Source organism: Heterodontus francisci, chromosome 27, assembly GCF_036365525.1.
Source record: "Heterodontus francisci isolate sHetFra1 chromosome 27, sHetFra1.hap1, whole genome shotgun sequence".
NCBI classification, from domain to species: domain Eukaryota; kingdom Metazoa; phylum Chordata; class Chondrichthyes; order Heterodontiformes; family Heterodontidae; genus Heterodontus; species Heterodontus francisci.
Window position 1 is genome coordinate 60,895,264 of NC_090397.1, and position 19,101 is coordinate 60,914,364.

Here is a 19,101-nt window from a genome sequence, read left to right on the forward strand (position 1 = left end):
CTAACTATAGTGGAATATAAGATAAATCATCAATATCATAAAATCCCATCGAATGCAAAAACACTCATATTAAAACTCAACTGCACTACCACAAGACTACTGTATAAAACACATCAATTAAGATTGACCAAGAAACCTAGAAAATTGCTATAAGATTCAAAGCTGTGCCACAAACTGTACTGTTAAACCTAGCCACTGTGATATAAGAATGGGATGTCACAGGTGCCAATGAGATGATAAACCAAAGCCCTATTTACCTGCTCAGATCCCACAACACTAAACAAAGAGAATAGCTGGTATCCTGCCTATCCTTTATCCCGCAACCAACAGCAACACCGTCAAACCAAATTATCTGGTTATTAATCACATTGCTGTTTGTGGGACTTGACTGTGTGCAAATTGGCTTTGGCAGTTGCCTGCATCATAACACTTCAACACTTGAACGCTTCAAAGGAACTGTATTGGCTGCAAAGTGCTTTGGGACATCTGGAAGTCATGAAAGATGCTAGATAAATGCAAGTTCTTTCTTTAACAACCTATTGAATATATACTACCGTGAGCATTTCACATTGTCAGCCAGAGTTACTAAACGTTACTACATTACACTACACCTCCATCCCCCACCAGGACAGTTTGAGGGCTCTCCACTTCTTTCTTGAACAGAGGCCCAACCAGTCCCCATCCACCCTCCTCTGCCTGGCTGAACTTGTTCTCACATTGAACAACTTCTCCTTCAACTCCACTCATTTCCCTCAAGTAAAAGGTGTTGCTATGGGTCTGAGTTATGCCTGTCATTTTGTGGGATATGGCGAACATTCCTTGTTCCAGTCCTACTCAGGCCCCCTCCCCCAACTCTTTTTCCAGTACATTGATGACTGTATCGGTACCGTTTCCTGCACCCGCCCCGAACTGGAAAACTTTATCAACTTTGCTTCCAATTTCCACCCTTTTCTCACCTTTACATGGTCCATCTCCGACACTTCCCTTCCCTTCCTCGACTTCTCTGTTTTCATGTCTGCGGATAGGCTGTCCACTAATATTCTCTATAAGCCCACCGATTCCCACATCTACCTCGACTACACTTCTTCACACCCTGCCTCCTGTAAGGACTCCATTCCATTCTCCCAGTTTCTCCATTTCCGGTGCATCTGCTCTGATGATGCAACTTTCCACAACAGCGCTTCTGATATGTCTTCCTTTTCCTCAACCGAGGATTTCCCCCCCTAAGTGGTTGACAGGGTCCTCAACTGTGTTCGGCCCATTTCCCGCACTTCTACCCTCACCCCTTCCCCTCCCTCCCAGAACCGTGACAGGGTTCCCCTTGTCCTCACGTTCCACCCCACCAGCCTCCAGATCCAGAGGATCATCCTCCGCCACCTCCCGCGTGATGCCACCACCAAACACATTTTCCCCTCCCCTCCCCTCCCCTGTCAGCATTCCAAAGGGATCGTTCCCTCCGCGACATCCTGGTCCACTCCTCCATTACCCCCGACACCTCGTCCCCTTCCCATGCAATCACAGGAGGTGTAATACCTGCCCTCTTACCTCCTCTCTCCTCACTATCCAAGGCCCCAAACACTCCTTTCAGGTGAAGCAGCGATTTACTTGTACTTCTTTCAATTTAGTATACTGTATTCGCTGCTCACAATGCAGTCTCCTCAATATTGGGGAGACCAAACGCAGATTGGGTGACTGCTTTGCGGAACATCGCCACTCAGTCCAAAAGCATGACCCCAAGCTTCCTGTTGCTTGCCATTTCAACACTCCCCCCTGCTCTCATGCCAACATTTCTGTCTTTGACCTGCTCCAGTGTTCCAGTGAACATCAATGCAAGCTCGAGGAGCAGCACCTGATCTTTCAATTAAGCACTCTACAGCCTTGTGGACTGAATATTGAGTTCCAATAACTTTAGAGCGTGACTGGCCTTTTTTAAAATATTATATTTTTTAACCATGTGCCTGCTTTTCATGTAGTCAGAGCTGCTTATTATTCCTCTATTAACATTCTCTCTGGACTAATGCTTTGTCTTTCACCACAAGCATTAACACACACTTTGCCTTTATCCCAGGACATCTTTGTTATTTAATCTCCCTCTGCCCTATCAAACACCTTCCTCTTCATTCTCTTCCCCACCCCTCTCCCCTTCACTTGCTTAAAACCTAATTCTTTTCTAACCTTCTCCAGTTCTGATGAAAGGTCACAGACCTGAAACTTTAACTTTGCTTCTCTCTCCACAGATGCTGCCAGACCTGTGGAGTATTTCCAGCACTTTTTGTTTTTATTTCAGATTTCCAGCATCTGCAGTAGTTTGCTTTTATTTATTACTACGTTCTAGCGTTTGTTGATAAAAATCCTCAGCTGTCCTGCCTCCAGCACTTTGAGTAAGTCACCCCAGAAAGCCAGCTAAGTGTTTCTGTGCACGAGCGTGGAGATTGATGGGTTCCAATCACTTATGAGTGAAAATTGGAGGGGAGCCACCCCTGAAGGCACAAAAGTTCTTTGTGTGTGTGCACCAAGTTTGTGGGCCCCATCAAGACTCGGCCATGATTTAGGCGACAGTTTTGCCTCTCTGTGAAAGTTGTGTTTTTTGATGGACCAAGTGAAATGAAATATACGGAAAAGCCAGCTGTTATCCAAACTAAATAAACCCAGCACCAGCTCCTCCATCCCCAACAGACCCCACCCCATCCCCATCCCCCCCCCCCCCCACCCCCCTCACCTCTCCCATGACTACCCATTCCTCAGGTCTCTGCATTTAAATCTGTTAGTTTTTTTTGAAGGGGCCAGCCACACTCTTACACAGACAATGTAACTTGTATTGTGTCCGTTTGTCTCTGCTACACTTACACAGTCAGATAGGCTGCCTCCTCAGCTCGGATAAGAGAGTTTTGTCCTTGGGAACATAAAAACAGGAGTAGAACAGTCACTGTATAATAATATGGTTGGCCAGATTATCAATGGATTGGCCCGTTTAGTCAGCTCATATAAATAAAAGCAAAATACTGCGGATGCTGGAAATCTGAAATAAAAACAAGAAATGCTGGAAATACTCAGCAGGTCTGGCAGCATCTGTGGAGAGAGAAGCAGAGTTAACGTTTCAGGTCAGTGACCCTTCGTCAGAACAGCAAACAGCAATGACCAGATAATCTGTTCCAAAGAAGGGTCACTGACCCAAAACATTAATTCTGCTTCTCTCTCCACAGATGCTGCCAGACCTGCTGAGTATTTTCAGCATTTCTTGTTTTTATTTTTTTTTTATTATAGTCAGCTCATGTTTGTCCATGGGTTCAGTCACTCTGTCCCTGGTGATAGATTCCAGTAACTTGCCCACAATTGATGTTTAACTAACAGGTCTGTAATTACCTGGTTTCTCTCTCCATTCTTATATAATGCAGCAACATTTGCAATTTTCCAATCAAAGGCACAATTCCTGAATCTAGAGGGCTTTGGAAAATTGTGACTGATGTATCTGCAATTCCAGAAAAAAGAAAGACTTGCATTTATACAGAGTCCTTCATAACCTCAGGGTGTCCCAAAGTGCTTTACTGTCAACCTTTGAAGTGTTGTAATGTAAGGATGTGTGCACAGCAAGCTCCCACAAAGAGCAATGACCAGATAATCTGTTATAGAGCTGTTGGTTGAGGGAGTTGAGCCAGGGCATGAGGGATAACTCCTCCGCTCTTCTTTGAAATAGTGCCATGGGATCTTTTGCATCCACTGGATAGAGCAGACTGACCCTCAGTTTCACATCTGATCTGAAAGACAACACCTCTCTCCATTGCCCAGTGTCCGTCTGGATTTTTGCACTTAAGTCTTTGGAGAGGGACTTGAACTCACAGCCATCTGGCTGAGAAGTGAGAGTACTACCAACTAAGCCAGGGCTGCACAGCCATTATAGCAATTATCTTAATCATTTATTATCATAATTAAAATTCAATCATTTAATTAATAGGTGAATAACATATTTCATAATGGCATAACAGCATTTCATGTTATTATTTCAAAAATGTAAAATAAAAACTGAAAATGCTGGAATTACTCAGCAGGCCAATCTGCTTCCATTGAGAGAGATCTGACTTGCTGAATACTTCCAACATTTTCAGTTTTTATTCCGGATTTCCAATATCTGCTTTTGTAGAGTCATAGAGTGATGAGACATTGCGGCACAGAAGGAGGCCATTCCACCCATCAAGTCCATGTTGCTGCTCTGTACAGCAGTCCAGTCAGTCCCACTCCCCCATTCTATCCCCGTCACCTGGCAAATTTATTTCCCTCAATTGCCTATCCAGTTTCCTTTTGAAATCATTGGATCGCCTCCCTTGCAGGCAGCAAGTTTCAAGTCAATGTCACTCGCTGCGTAAAAAAGTTCTTCCTCACATTCCCCGTGTTCCTCTTGCAGACAGAAATGTGGCGGGTTCTTTAGTTGAGTGTCAGAGACTGGCAGCGATTGGCGGTGCCTGTCCCTTTAAGGCCTGGGATTTCCTCTCTGGCTAGTCTGTTTCAGCGGGACTGACGCTATTGTCATTTCAGTTGCTGGGGTCTGTGAGCATTAGTGAACCAGACAAAAACGGTGGAACTTTTACACACACACAGCTCACAGGAGAGAGAAAGAAGACAGAGGGAAGACAAAAGCCGGATTGGTTAGAAAACAAATCTGCAACTACCAAAAACAAAACAAACCCCAAGTGAAGATTTAACTTGAATGAATAGTTCCAGATAATAGATTTCAATTTAAGACACAAATCAAACCAACTCCATCAGTGAGGCTGAGGAGCGGAAGATGAGGCTGTTGCTTTTTGTGTGTTTCCTTGGTAAGTCTCACTTTATTTTTTGTAAATGTTTTATCCAGTAGTGATTATTTAGGAATATTTTTTAGGTTTGAGAGGAGAAGCGTGTAACGGTGTTACTACACTCTAGCGATGTTATTAAATTGTTGTTACAACTTGTCTGCGAGGTGTAAGGGCATTGTAAACCTACTTTTCTCTCAAACGTATTTGCAATGGCGCTACATAGAGTGAGGAGAGAAATTCCTAGTGCCTGGAGGTAAAAAGCGTTAAAAGTGGTGCGTTTGATCCCGCTGTTGTACAGTTCGTTATCTGCTACATCATCTTCATAAATAGACATTCACGAATAGTTTAGGACACTGCAAGGGGCTGCTTTATAAAATCGTTTGTTTTTTCGGACTAGAATGCTCGGAGTTTTGCAGAGTGTGACTGTTTCACTTACTGTGATCATACCAATTTATCTTTTTAACTGTAATTCTCATTATCTTTGAGTTCTCTCTGCTCTAGACTCCCATTGGCCACACCTTTGCCAATCCCTCACCATGATGCAGCTGCCCCACCCTTCCAGGGAGGGAAATGCTGCCCAGATGCCCGGAGCTGTGCCTAGGCAGGTGGGTTGCCCGAGGAAGTGCTGAATGTCCAGTCAATATCGAGCAATGCCACTTATATGCAATCAATCCCTCGCCGGGCACAATGACCTGGTGGGACGGTGCCCAGTCACACTGCATCTCTCTAGTCTTGTTTGGTAGCACTATTAACTTTAGTGAAGTTCCAGCTTCATTCACCATCAGGGTTGCCAACTCTAGTTGGATGTATTCCTGGGCAAATGCAGCACAAACACCAGCATGGATCATTTGTGCTGAGTGGCCTGTTTCTGTGCTGTAAATTCTCTGTAAGGAACAAAAATGTTCAAAGACAATTTTTTTTTTAAAAGACACTTTTTTTTTAATGCTCCTATGATTTTTCACCTGGATTTCTCACAGCAGTGTCCTGGAGATTAATCTTTTATTTCCTGGAGACTCCAGGATGTGTGTGCAACAAGTCAGTTGGTCACAGGTTTAAGCTAATTGTTTTATTTCTATGGGAAACTATCAAATTAGGAAGGTTGTTCTGTAAAACGAAGCTCCCAGTTCAATTTGTCAATTTGCCAGCTTACCTAGCAGAAAAGTTCAATATCAGCAGGTCACAGTTCTCCCATCACAGTGTCCCACTCTCTGCCATATACTTGGGAGCGATCTCAGGGCCAGACACCAAGAGGAAGCAGAGAACAGAGGTAGGCGATGCCAGAGTGCACATTATAAACAATACTCAAAATGCTAAAACTCTGAATAACTTCCCAATAGATGCCTCATGGAAGAATTCCTTCCACAGCTAGAATCCTTTAGAGATGAGAAAAATAGTTTCACACCACACTGGGGTTCTATTTCTCTTTCAGATTGTTGCATTGGGATGGTTACCATTATAATTTTGAGGAGTCTGTATCACTTTGCAAAGCAAAATATATCCTTTTTGAAAAATTAAACACCTGATAGCAAATAGTGGATTTAAGCCCTGACAGATTGATTATGGGATAATTCCAGTCAGTTCTAGACCCCAAAACTTAGAATTGTACTCCTCCATCCAAATAGATTTCCTCTTCCCCTTATGTGTGTGTGTATGCGCCAGGTTGTGATGCATTTTAGAGATGGATCCTGAGTTGCTCCCATCCACCCCCAGAAAAGTTTTTTTTTAATTTAAAAGTGGTTCCTTCAGGTTTAATTTAAACCTTTTAATACTTTATATCTGGTGCAAGTGAGGATTCTTAGCGTTTGCAATATTTGTAACAAATGCGATCCTTTTTGAAACCTCTTTCTCGGATACTTTAATGAAGTTTTTAAACAATATCAAAGTAAGGTAAGAGTGCCACCTGCATCAAAATAGTGCAAAGCTTTTGATATGAATATGTAAACAGGTTTGTTACTAACCTCACAAGCCCTGCAGTGTTACTTATGCACAGGTAACAATTTCAAACCACCACATGCTGGCAGTGAAGTTGGGCAGCCAGAACCAAGGTTTAAATGCTGTTGGCTTTCCCCTAATATTAAAAAGATTTTAATTTTTAAGATTGCTGTCTTTCTCCATGGTCTTACACCACTTCCCTAAAATCAATTCAAATTCAGGCATCTTTTTCATGCAAATTGTATTGCGGTGTACCTCTAATGACAAGCTGAAAAAGCTTCATTCACCTCATCGCCAACAAGCCTATCAGTCTTCTCTTTAATTCACTCTCAATGTCTGCAACATGAGGGTCAATAGGGGATGAATAGCCATTACACCTTGCTGGATTGTGGGGCTTTGCTGGCTTTTAAATGGTTGTGAACACCTCTTGAGAATTTACTGTCTATGGTTGGGAGCGTCTTCAGTAATCTGTAGCTGGAATGTGTCAGAAAGATACCACACTCTGGTCTGCCTACTATCAGCTCAACTCCAGCCTTTCAACAAAACTTGGGTCAGCCCAAGGCAGGATGAAGAATGTTATATGTGCGTGCAGCTCCAATTAGGCTCAATATCTTAAGGGAAATAATTTTCTTTTCCCCATTTATGTTTACATTTTATATTTTGTGAAACAATTCAAAATTAGGTTGAAAACTGTAACAATGAGAAGTCATTTAAAAGGACCGGCCCATCATCTGTAAGTCCGAACTGAAGTAATCCACAATAGTTTAATTCCTTCATTGCCACAGGCTATAATTTTGGATTCCATAATTTTTTTAAAATGATTTCATGTCAAGTGGAATCAGTATGTTGCGATAAGCAAATCCCCTGCAATCACATACATTCCTAGTAGGTGAGTGATCTATCTAGCCTGTAGTCTGTAGTATTTCATTAGAGTATATTATCACATCAAGGGGTTGAAATTCTTTGGGCCAGCCACATTACTGCACACTCACAGAAACCCATCCCCATCTTTAAACGTTCGTGAACCAAACCACTGAGGTACCCATATAAGGAAAGGAAGAAGTTGCATTTGTATGGCCCCTCTCACAACCTCAGGACATCTCAATGTGGTTTACAGCCAATTAATTATTTTTTAATAAAAAGATAGACTCAGTTGTAATGTTGCAGCCAATATGAGCACAGCAAGGTCCCACAAACAGCATTGAGATGAATAACCAGGTCATTTACTTTTTTTTGGTGTTGATTGAGGGATAAATGTTGGTCAGGACACAGAGAACCACCCGGCTCTTCTCCAGAGAGAGCAGATACAGCCTCGGTTTAACAACTCAGCCAAAGGACAACACCTCTCTCAGTACTGCCCTGAAGTACGAACCTACATTATGTGCTCAAGTCTCTGGAGTGGGGCTTGAATCCACAACCTTCTGACTCAGAAACAAAAGTGTTGCTAGTGAGCAAAATAGAGTTTATTTTCTTGCTATAGAGTGCATAAGGATGAGATGAGGTGTCTTTGGGCTTGGGAACATCCCATTTACCTCAGCCCACAGATTATCTATGAAAATATAGAGTTAGGTTAGTAAAAGTGTTAAGGGAAATAAGCTTAAGAAAAAAGACCTTGCAAGGATAGAGATTATTAGACTATCGGGACCAGGAAAACGTCAAAAAATTTGAGGGACATATATGTAGCAGAGCTTAGATAGGTGATTGAGACTTGATAATTGGATAGAGTTTAGGATAAAGCAGATTGCACCTGGGTACTAGCCCAGAATAAGACAGCACCTTCAGTAGATTAGGGAAGAAAACTAGCACAAAAGCCTTGTCATCAAAATCTTGTATTGAAGAAGCATCAGTCGTCAGATACATCCTATTGCAGGACATCTATCAGGAAATGCTCTGACCTATGATATCTTCTCTTCAGAACTTTTAGCAAGGCCAGAAAGGACATATTTGTAATCTTGCTACAAATAGCGAGCAGAGAAAATCTTCTTTTCCCCAACACGCCTCCCCACCAAAGCCAACTTCCCTGCACCCCCACCGCCCCCCAACACCATTCTGCCCCACACCCCAGCACCACACTTCAAGGATGTACAATGATCATAGGAAGCAGCCACTCGACACAGTCTGCTTAGCCGTATACTAGTATCACCAGGTAGCATCCTCGGAAGATGGACATGGACTTTGGTTTCACCAGCAGCCAAGTCTTCATTGGTGAAAAGTTTGCTTCAGCAACAGCTATAGAGACTGGTTCAGCCTTCTCCTTGATTGTTGTGCTTCCTTTTCAATGTTTTTGTTTAACATAATGAACTTATCCATGTTTGACATGTCCCTGAAATTACAATCGTCATTTGATGTTGGTACAAGGCAGTTGAGTGCATCACAGAATTTCACCAAAGCAGCTAAGGTATTATTATTATTCTTGACTTTGTGCCCTTCTTGGCTTGAACCTTGGTTCAGTGCCTCAAAATCAGTACTTTGTGGGTTCAAACTGCACTCCAGTTCCTTGAGCACATAACCTTCAGTGCGGTGGAGAGGGAGTGTTGGAGTTGACCCAGGACACTGGGGATAACTCCCTGCTCTTCTTCAAAATAGCACCATGGGATCTTTTCCATCCCCTTGAGAAGGTAGACATGGCCTTGATTTAACATCCATCCAAAAGACCACACCTCCGACAGTGCAACATGTCCTCAGTACGGCACTGAAATGTCAACCTAGGTTTTGTGTTCAAGAATGGGAGTTTGACCCACAACCTTCTGACTCTGAGGTAAGAGGACTACCACAGAGTTGGTGCATGGTAGGTAATTGTTCAAACAGTTTTGGTCATTCAGCTTTCCTTAGCACATGTCCTGCCTTTCTTGATCCACAAACATTTTTTTAAAATTAAATACTACACACACACAGTTAATAAAGGACGCACAAGAGGGCTCAGTCATTGATAGAAAACTATATAACCCCATGAGCCTGAATTCTGACAGAACTGAATAATCCTCCTGCAGCTTAAAGGCTTTTAAAACTCAAACTTGCGCCCCCCCCCGCCCCCCACCGTTCTTTCATTTTTATCTCATCTTTTTTCCCATCCTTTTCAACCTTGATGATGTCTTACATCTTGGCCCTTCACTGAGTTCTCTCTATTTAAAAATAAGGTAACTAGAACGGTACAAAGTATTCAAGGTGGGGGGTTCTGACGACCCCTCTTGAGGCTTGAATCTCTGTAGTCAATGTCTGAAGGTACGTCTATCTTTCTGGACTGTTTGATGTGGTCTGACCTTGTAACAGATATCAGCTATGTTAGTACATCCCAGCCTTGTGCTTTATCTCCCCCTTCTTCAGAATTTTTTTTTTACATGTTTACAGCTTTATTGTAGATTTTAATGACCCTGCCTCATGCATAAAAATGTGCATGACTATCATTCTGCTGGAAATTTCTTTGGCTGATCCAACATAAGGTCATCCTATCAACATACCCTGTTATTTAAAAAAAAGGACAAAAAATTCATCAATGTAACTGTGACATGTATAATACTAGTGTGTGCGGCCAAAAATGGAGAAAATCCTAATTTACCCCATAAGGCATGTTGTAAGAATTCCTATGGAAAGATGAAAGCGATTAAGATTGCCATGCCTCCTGGATTGCCCTGGAGCGTTCCAGGAATTAAACGTTAATCTCCAGAGCACCACCATAAGCAGACCCAGAAGAAAATTCATAGGGCATTTTTAAAAATTTATATTCTTTTTCATTTTTCTTTGAACACATTCATTTATTGGTCAGAAAAATATTCTAGGTGGCAACAATAGACTGTTTGACAATTAGGCATCTTCCAATTAGGTAATGAAAGAGAATATGCGCCTCCCAATTGCCATAGGAAGTTGGTTCACTAAGAAGTTAGACATGTCAGGTGACCACTGCTGTGAGTGTGGGGGACGGGGTGATAGGAGGCAGGAGGTCATGTGATGAAACCTCCAGGAATACGTGCAAGCAGAGTTGGCAACGCTTGAAGCGATTAGTTTGTGGTTGTGAGAATAGTAATGGGAGAATCCACTGGAAGAAACCACATTCTGAATGTCCATAGGGACACTTAGAATCTGGTATCTGAAAAACATGAAAGTAACAAATTGGATGTTAGCCCATGTTAGTTAGCTGATTTGCTAATGTATAGTAATTCACCTGCCATGTTTAATGTCTGAACAAGTATAAATACTTAAATATTCTGTGAAAATAATGAACACATTTTTTTTAATTGTTTGGGGGATGTGGGTATCGCTGGCTAGGCCATCCCTAATTGCCTTTGAGAAGGTGATGGTGAGCTGCCTTCTTGAACCGCTGTAGTCCTTGGGGTGTGGGTACACCAACAGTGCTGTTAGGGAGGGAGTTCCAGGATTTTGACCCAGCGACAGTGAAGGACGGAGATATAGTTCCAAGTCAGGATGGGGTGCGTGGCTTGGAGGGGAACTTGGTGTGTGTTCCCATACACCTGTTAATGCCAAAAACATAGACAGAAATTTGAGTATGTTCTTGCTATTAACATTCAAGGGTCTGCAGCCTATCACTTTTAGTATAGCTTATTGGGCAGGTCTGTCTTAATTTTGTGTTGCATCACAACATGTGACCATATCAGTAATAAGCATTAACATTTCTCAAAATTATGTGGACTGATTCTCATTAGTCCAAGCTTTTAGGTCAAGAGGCCATAGAGTTTGGTTGGACCTGGGTTTGGATAATTAGAAAGAAAGTGCTTACATTTATAACCTTACAACCTTAAAATGTCATATAGCACTTTACAGCCAATGAAATACTTTTGAAGTGTAGTCACTGTTGTAATGTAGGAATCATGGAAGCCAATTTCCACACAGCAAGCTCCCATAAACAGCAATTACATAATGACCAGGAAACCTGTTCTACTGATGTTGACTGAGGGATAAATATTGGCCAAGACACCAGGCACAACTCCCCTACTGTTCTTCTAAATAGTACCATGGGATCTTTTACATCCAACTAAAAGGGCAGACAGTGTCATGAGTTTCTTTGTATTATCTTAAACAACACAATGAGTTATGTGGATTCCAGTTCCTTGGAGATCTCTAGAGGTTTATTAACAGCTAAACTAGTACATACAGCACAGAGCAAACTATATACAGAACCTTTGTCCAGGGTGGTGTTGTGCAGAGTGAATATGGCTTCTAGTCACATGACTACATCCTGGTACTTAACTCATTAGCATACTGAGTTCTTAAAGCGACATCACTCTTAAAGCAATCATACAACGGACAGAACCTTGGTTTAATGTCTCATCTAAAAGACAAAGGAACAACAGTAGGCCATTTAGCCCTTTGAGCCTGTTCCACCATTCAATGAGATTATGGCTGATGCGACCCAACTTTATATGGCCACTTTTGCCCCATATACCTTAATACCTTTGATTTGTGAGGAACGGTAGCATAGTGGTGTTACTGGACTAGTAACCAGAGATTTGGACTAATGCTCTGGAGACGCGAGTTCAAATCCCACCACGGCAGCTGGGGGAATTTAAAATTCAATTAATAAATCCAGAATAAAAACTAGTCCCATTAATAATGATCATGAAACTACTGGATTGTTGTAAAATCCCATCTCATTTCCATCTGTCCTTCAGGGGACGAAATCTGCAGTCCTTATCCAGTCTGGCATAAACATGACTCCAGATCCACAGCAATGTGGTTGACTCTTAACTGCCCTCTGAAATGTTGTAGCAAACCATTCAGTTGTGTCAAACTGCTACAGGAAAAAGCAATATGGGTGTACCTACACCACAAGGACTGAAGTGGTTCAAGAAGGCTGCTCACCACCACCTTCGCAAGGACAATTATGGGTGAACAATAAATTCTGGCCTTGCCAGTGATGTTCATGTCCGAAGAAAGAATAAAATTTTTTTTTATCAATCTCCAGTTTTCGATTTAACAATTAATCAAGCATCAATTGCCATTTAGAGGAGAGAGTTCCAAATTTCTACCACCTTTTGCATGAAGAAGTGTTTCTTAATTTCACTTCTAAATTAGTTCTAATTTTTGGACTATGTGCCCTAGTCCTAGATTCCCCAACAAGCAGAAATTGTTTCTCCCTACCGACCCTATCTGTTCCCCTTAATATCTTGAAATGTCAATCAAATCTGCCCTTAATCATCTAAATTCCAGGGAATACAATCCCAGTTTGTTTCATCTTTCCTCGTAGCTTAACCCTTAGAGTCTAGCTATCATTCTGGTAAATATATGCTGCACTCCCTCCAAGGCCAATATATCCTTCCTAAGGTGTGTGCCAAGAATTGTTCACCGTCCTCCAGGTGTGGTCTAACCAGGCAAGACATCTACCCCATTATATTTCAGTTCTCTAGATATAAAGGCCAGCATTCCATTAGCCTTTTTGATTATTTCCTGTAGCTGTTCACATCATGTTAATGATCTATGTACCTGGACCCTGAAGACTCTTTGAACCTCCATTTAGAAATGATCCTGTTCTATCCTTTTTAGGTCCAAAGTGGACAACCTCACATTTGCCTACATTGGTCAAAACTGTGGTGAATGGATTTCACTCGCTTAATCCATCAATATCTCTCTGTGATTTTATGATTCCATCTACACTGCTTACAATGCTGCCTCTCTTTGTGTCATTGGCAAATTTGGACAGGCAGTTTGCTATCCCATTGTCTAAGTCATTTAATGAATACAGTGAATAGTTGAGCCCTTAACAAAGACAACACGCCTAATGGTGTAACACTCCCTCAGCAGCATACCAGTGTGTCAGCTCAGATTTTGTGTTCAAGTCTTGGGAGCGGGACTTGAACCCACAGCCTCTTGTGTGGAAGATGGGGTGCAACCCTCTAAGCCATGACTGAGATCCAGCAATCATTACTGTGGTTATAACAGAAAAACAAATCTGAAATAAAAACAGAAAATGTTGGAAACATTCAGGTCTGGCAGCATCTGTGGCGAGAGAAACAGGGTTAATGTTTTAGGTCGATGACCTCTCGTCAGAACAATTATCATGGTCATTTTCGGAATGCCAGTGTTGGAGGACATGGTTGAAATTATGCTGGACAATATCAGTATATGAATGTCAGGATGCCGTTACTTCATTCTCCATTTTAATGGAGACATTATCCGTTTTATTGTGAATGGTTTAACTTCTCTGTAAAAAGTATCCGGCAAAGGAAGCTCATAATAACATGTTGCTCCTTTGGATCCTAATGGTGCACAACATAAGTTCAAAGCCTTTGAGTTTGCATTGCTTTTCTCAACTCACTTTTTGATTTAAAAAAAAACCCATGCTTTGAAAACGATAAGTAAATTATGCTGAGGTGATCAAAGCATCAACTTTTGTAAAATAGGCTGCACAAGTTGGTGGATTTAACTTTCTGTAATTATAGTCTGAAAACTTTGAATTCCTCATGCCCTTTAAGCTACCAGTTACCATTTTCTAACTGCTCTTTACTTCATTAAAATGCAATTTATAAACACATTTTCCCACATCCCCAACCAGTCCTTATTCTCCAGATACTGCACTTTCCAAATATCCTGAAATGCTGGAAGGTGAGCATTGAGTGTATCTAACTTTCTAGCAGTCAGAAACAACAATTTGCATTTATATAGCACCTTTTAAAGTAGTAAAGCCTCACAGGAGCATTATCACACTCAATTTGACACCAAGCCACATAAGGAGATAGTATTAGGACTGGTGATCAAAAGCTTGGTCAAAGATAGGTTTTAAAGAGCGACTTAAAGGAGCAAAGAAAAGTAGAGAGCTGGAGAGGTTCAGGGAGGGAATTCCTAGACAACTGAAGGCATGGCCAGTAATGGTGGAGCAAAGAAAATCAGGGATGCACAAGAGACCAAAATTGGAGGAGCGCAGATATCTTGGAGGGTTGTCGGGCCGAAGGAGGTCACAGAGTTGGGGGTGTGGTGGGGGGGGAGGGGTTGAGACCATGGAGGGATTTGAACTCAAATTTGAGCTCATTGCTATAACATGCACACAGAGGGGATCACTGCATAGCTGCATGAGACATGAAACAGGCAAAAGTAACACTCAGGTAGCTTCTGTTTGTGGAACATGCAGCACCCGGGTACTGGCACCATGCCAGGGTTGGGCAACACATCACATTTCAAATTAAAGCAAATGGTAACAGTCAACACTGGCTGTCAGCCCTTGATTAATTGCTTTTAACCCAATTAAGTCTCTGTAAATAGTTTTGATATTTTCTGTTGGTGTGTTTATTATTTTAATAATTCTAGTAATTTTGTTTTTCTTGAATCTGACAGCTTACAAAACAGGACGATAATAATCTAATTAAGAAGGCAGACAGAATAAAAGGTCCCAGAATTTATATATTAATTTTTTTTCAGGGAGGTAACTGGGCTGTCACAAATGGAAACAATAGATTTCCGCTTCAAGGAAACGAGCACTTTTCCTTTCTTGGTTTATCTGGGCTATAATTCAAAATGTATTCTGAATTTAACATGCGTTTTAAAAGTACATTATTAAATATGGTTATTGAAACCTTTATTTTTGGACCAAATAGACGTCCAACCTGGTGATTAATGAGACAGAGCTTCTTCGCAAACAATATATTTTCACATTCAAAATTTCCACTCCCTTCTCTCTTTCTCCAATGTCAGTAATTCCATGTCCCTATTTTATAGCCTTTATATCTAGAGGAATAGAATACAAGGGGGTGGAAGTCATGCTTCAGTTATACAAAGCCCCAGCGAGAGCACACCTGGAGTACTGTGCGCAATTCTGGGCACTGCACCTTAGGAAGAATGTATTGGCCTCAGAAGGAGTGCAGAATTGATTTACTAGAATGATAGCTGGGCTCCAAGGGTTAAATTACAAGGAGAGATGAGACAAACTAGGAATTTATTCCCTGGTTTAGAAGGTTAAGGGGCGATTTGATCAACGTTTTCAAGATATTAAGGGGAACAGATAGCTTCTCTCTATCTATCCTATTTCCACTGTTGGGAAGTCTAGGACTCAGGGGCATAATCTAAAAAATTAGGGCCTGATCTTTCAGGAGTGAAATTAGGAAACACTTCTACACACAAAGGCTGGTAGAAATTTGAAACACTGTTCTGCAGACAGAATTGATATTAGATCAATTGTCATAGAGTTGTACAGCATAGAAATAGGCCCTTCGGTCCACCATGTCCATGCCAACCATAATGCCCATCTATACTAATCCCACCTGCCTGCATTAATTCCATATCCCTCAATGCCTTGCTCGTTCAAGTACCTGTCCAGATGCCTCTTAAATGTTGGTACTGTTCCTGCCTCAACCACCAACTCGGACAGCTGTAAATTGTAAATTGTAAATTGTAAAATTGTAAATTTTAACTCTGAAATTGATAGGTTTATGTTGTGCAAAGGTGTTAAGGGATATTGGGCAAAGATTGGTAAGTGGAGTAGGTCACAAATCAGCCATGATCTCATTGAATGGTAAAATAGACTCAAGGGACTGAATGGCCTACTTCTGTTCCTATGTATCATTGCTCAAAATGTACATGAAATGTACTTTTTTTTTGCTATATTTATTCTCCAGGATTTGGTTGAGGCTGCTATGGTCATATTTATTGCCCATCCCTAGTTGCCCTTGAGGGCATTCAGAGTCAACTGCATTGGTATGGGCCTGGAGTTGCATGTAGGCCAGAGGGGTGGGGTGGCAGGTTCTACTCCCTGAAGGGTGGTCATGACCCAGTTGCATTTTTATGACAATCTGTCAGCTTTCATGTTCAATTTATCTGGTGCCAGGCCTTAAATTACCAGATTTATTGAATTCAATTTCACACCCTCCCATGGTGGGATTCCTAGTGCTAAAACACTTAAACGTCCCTCAAAAGGGATTCTTTTAGGACTCATCTCTCCTAGTGGGTAGTGACCCATGTTGACATTTGGTTTTACCATTAACAAAAAAGGGGCTGCATTTATACTACACCACATCACCTCTCCCACAAACATCTCAAAACATTTCGCATACAATGACATTCTTTGAAGTGCAATATGTGTAGTTCTGTAGGCAAACTGGTAGTCATTGTGCACATGGGAAGATCCCACAAACAGCAATGAGATGAATGGTCAATTAACTTATTTTGGATGATGTTAGTTGAGGGAGGAATGTTGGCCAGGATACTAGGGAAAACGCCCTGCTTTTCTTGGAATAGACTGGGACAGACACTAGGGAGTTTTGGTTTAACTGCTTAGTGGAAGGTGTCAGTACCCTCCAGGATCTCATCTAAACAGCGGGTATCTTTGAGACTACATAGCGGGCATCATGAGGTAATTCAACCATTGGGCGGGGGGAAAGGAACGTCACAGTCAAAACTCATTCAGTGTCCATGTACTTGCATATCTTCCAGCATATGCTTTTGGATAACAATCAGGTGTAGGAACTCCTGGTTAATCCTTCCTGTCAGCAGACCACAAATATTGAGACCATTTGTAGCAGGCCATTACTATCCCAGCTGAGATCAGCTAACTCAGTAGTGACCAAGTCCAAGCCTGGGACCTTCAATTATGTGTGTGTTGCTTTGTAAATATAGTTTTAACAACATGGAGACAGTTCTGTGTTATTTTCCAGTGCTGATTCTCAGACCACAAAGCAGTATTGGTGTGTTTATACTCAGCGACAGTGCAGATCACTGAAGTCAAATAATCCCTCCTTCTAGTCTAAAATATCTAAAAACAAAAGAGTCACCTGTGTGGATTTAGAGACAACTGGGTAGATTTTCACCTTCACCACCTCTGTGATGTCGAATCCATTATCGAATGGTTTTCATTCCATCGAGTTCAGTGATGTGGAAATCAGACCAGTACTACAATGGACGAAGGATCTGTTTTATTGGATTACCACACACATGATTAAAAATTTACCCCTTAGGACATGTCCCACAAAACTATTGCCATTCCTTGAGGTAATTAAGTTGGTGGATGAGGCATTTTCCCCACCCATGACTGGTGGTTTCACGCCCATTTACTGTCTGCTCCCCCTATTCAAAGCGGCTTCATTCGAATCACCTGATCGGTCAAATCTTTTCCTGGTACTGATTTCCCAACTTACTGCAGATGCTGGAAATTAGAAATAAACAGCAAATGCTGGAATTACTCAGGAGGTCAGGCAGTATCAGAAATTTTATACCTTCTCCTGGTTCTGACAACAAGTTATTGACTTGAAACAACTGTTTCTCTCTCTCTCCACAGATTCTGCCTGACCTGCTGATTGTTGCCAGCATTTTCTGTTTTAATTCCACTTTGCTGTGTTATTTACATTGCTTAATTCAAATTATTGGGTGGATCAAATTTGTTTTAGTGGCTTTTAATTATCTGTGTTTTTTTTTGTAAATGTTAGTTTTGAGTTTGTGGCTTGATTGTAGAGGGGAGGAGAAAGTTTGTTGCAATATGTCTGGATTTTGCCACAATTGAAGTGTTGCAGAACTGTGGGAGAATCTGTTACCATGTAGCAAGAGGTAGATGATTGCTACAGTGCACAGGATTCTGTGTTTCCTCTCGCTTCTCCCAGATCCAGCTTCTGAATGAGAAATTGGACGAGATTGAGGCGAAAAAGTGCACCAGCTTCAGGAGCTGGTTAATTCCTGTACTTTGTGTATATTAAAGTACATTTTTAGAATGGTAGGGTCCTCTGATCCATGTTCTTATTTATAGAGGACATGTATGACATATTTCAGACTTCACAGTTCAAAGGATCAAAACATATAAAAGCCAAGAGAGCCAGTCATTCCTTCCTGAATTTTCTGGCCTTCATAACTCGGGTTTCTTCCCCAATGGTCGGAGCCAGGATTTACAAACAGCTGCCGATCCATAGAAATATCCCTCAGCAATTAACCTGTAACTGACCTTAGGATGTGCCCATTTAAGTCAGCCCCTCACAGCTCATAATGAAACTGGCCATGTTGGACACAACTCATTTAATCTAAACAGGCTGCAGACCCGTGTGATTATTTGTGGGCCATTCAGTTTAAGATTAGGTAATGTGCATATAAACATACACGCATGCCCTTTCTTTCAGGATATGTGGTTAGAAAGATGCACCTGCCCAGTGAGGCGTGTGGAGGGGACAGGTCCACCAATGGGCACAGTTGAAAGTGCGTCTGCTGGTGCAGAGGTTGTCAGTACAAGAGGTTGCACTTTGGCTGGGCATTGGCACAATCACTGACGATCAGCATTGATCTCGCAGCTGCCCAGAGCAGCGAGTAGCCACTTAATGGCAGAGGGGTATGCCCCGCCCATACTTACTAATCTTGCTCCACCAATGTTACACCCAATGTTGAGACAGTGAGATTTGTCTCAAGGAAATTCCTTCTTGCAATACCTTCTCTCCCCTATTGTGGCATGTATAATTCCATTTGC

The 19,101-nt window shown here is 41.7% G+C and overlaps 1 protein-coding gene across 2 annotated transcripts in view; it reads left to right on the forward strand.

Annotated features, from left to right (window-relative positions):
• The first annotated feature begins 4,481 nt into the window (after window positions 1–4,481).
• Window positions 4,482–19,101, forward strand: part of podxl (podocalyxin-like) — a 142,625-nt gene continuing 128,005 nt past the window's right edge. For both annotated transcript variants that reach the window (XM_068059456.1, XM_068059457.1), the window contains exon 1: window positions 4,482–4,811. In XM_068059456.1, the coding sequence (XP_067915557.1) occupies window positions 4,781–4,811 (31 nt within the window). In that variant the 5' untranslated portion in view covers window positions 4,482–4,780. The remainder of the gene's footprint in view (window positions 4,812–19,101) is intronic.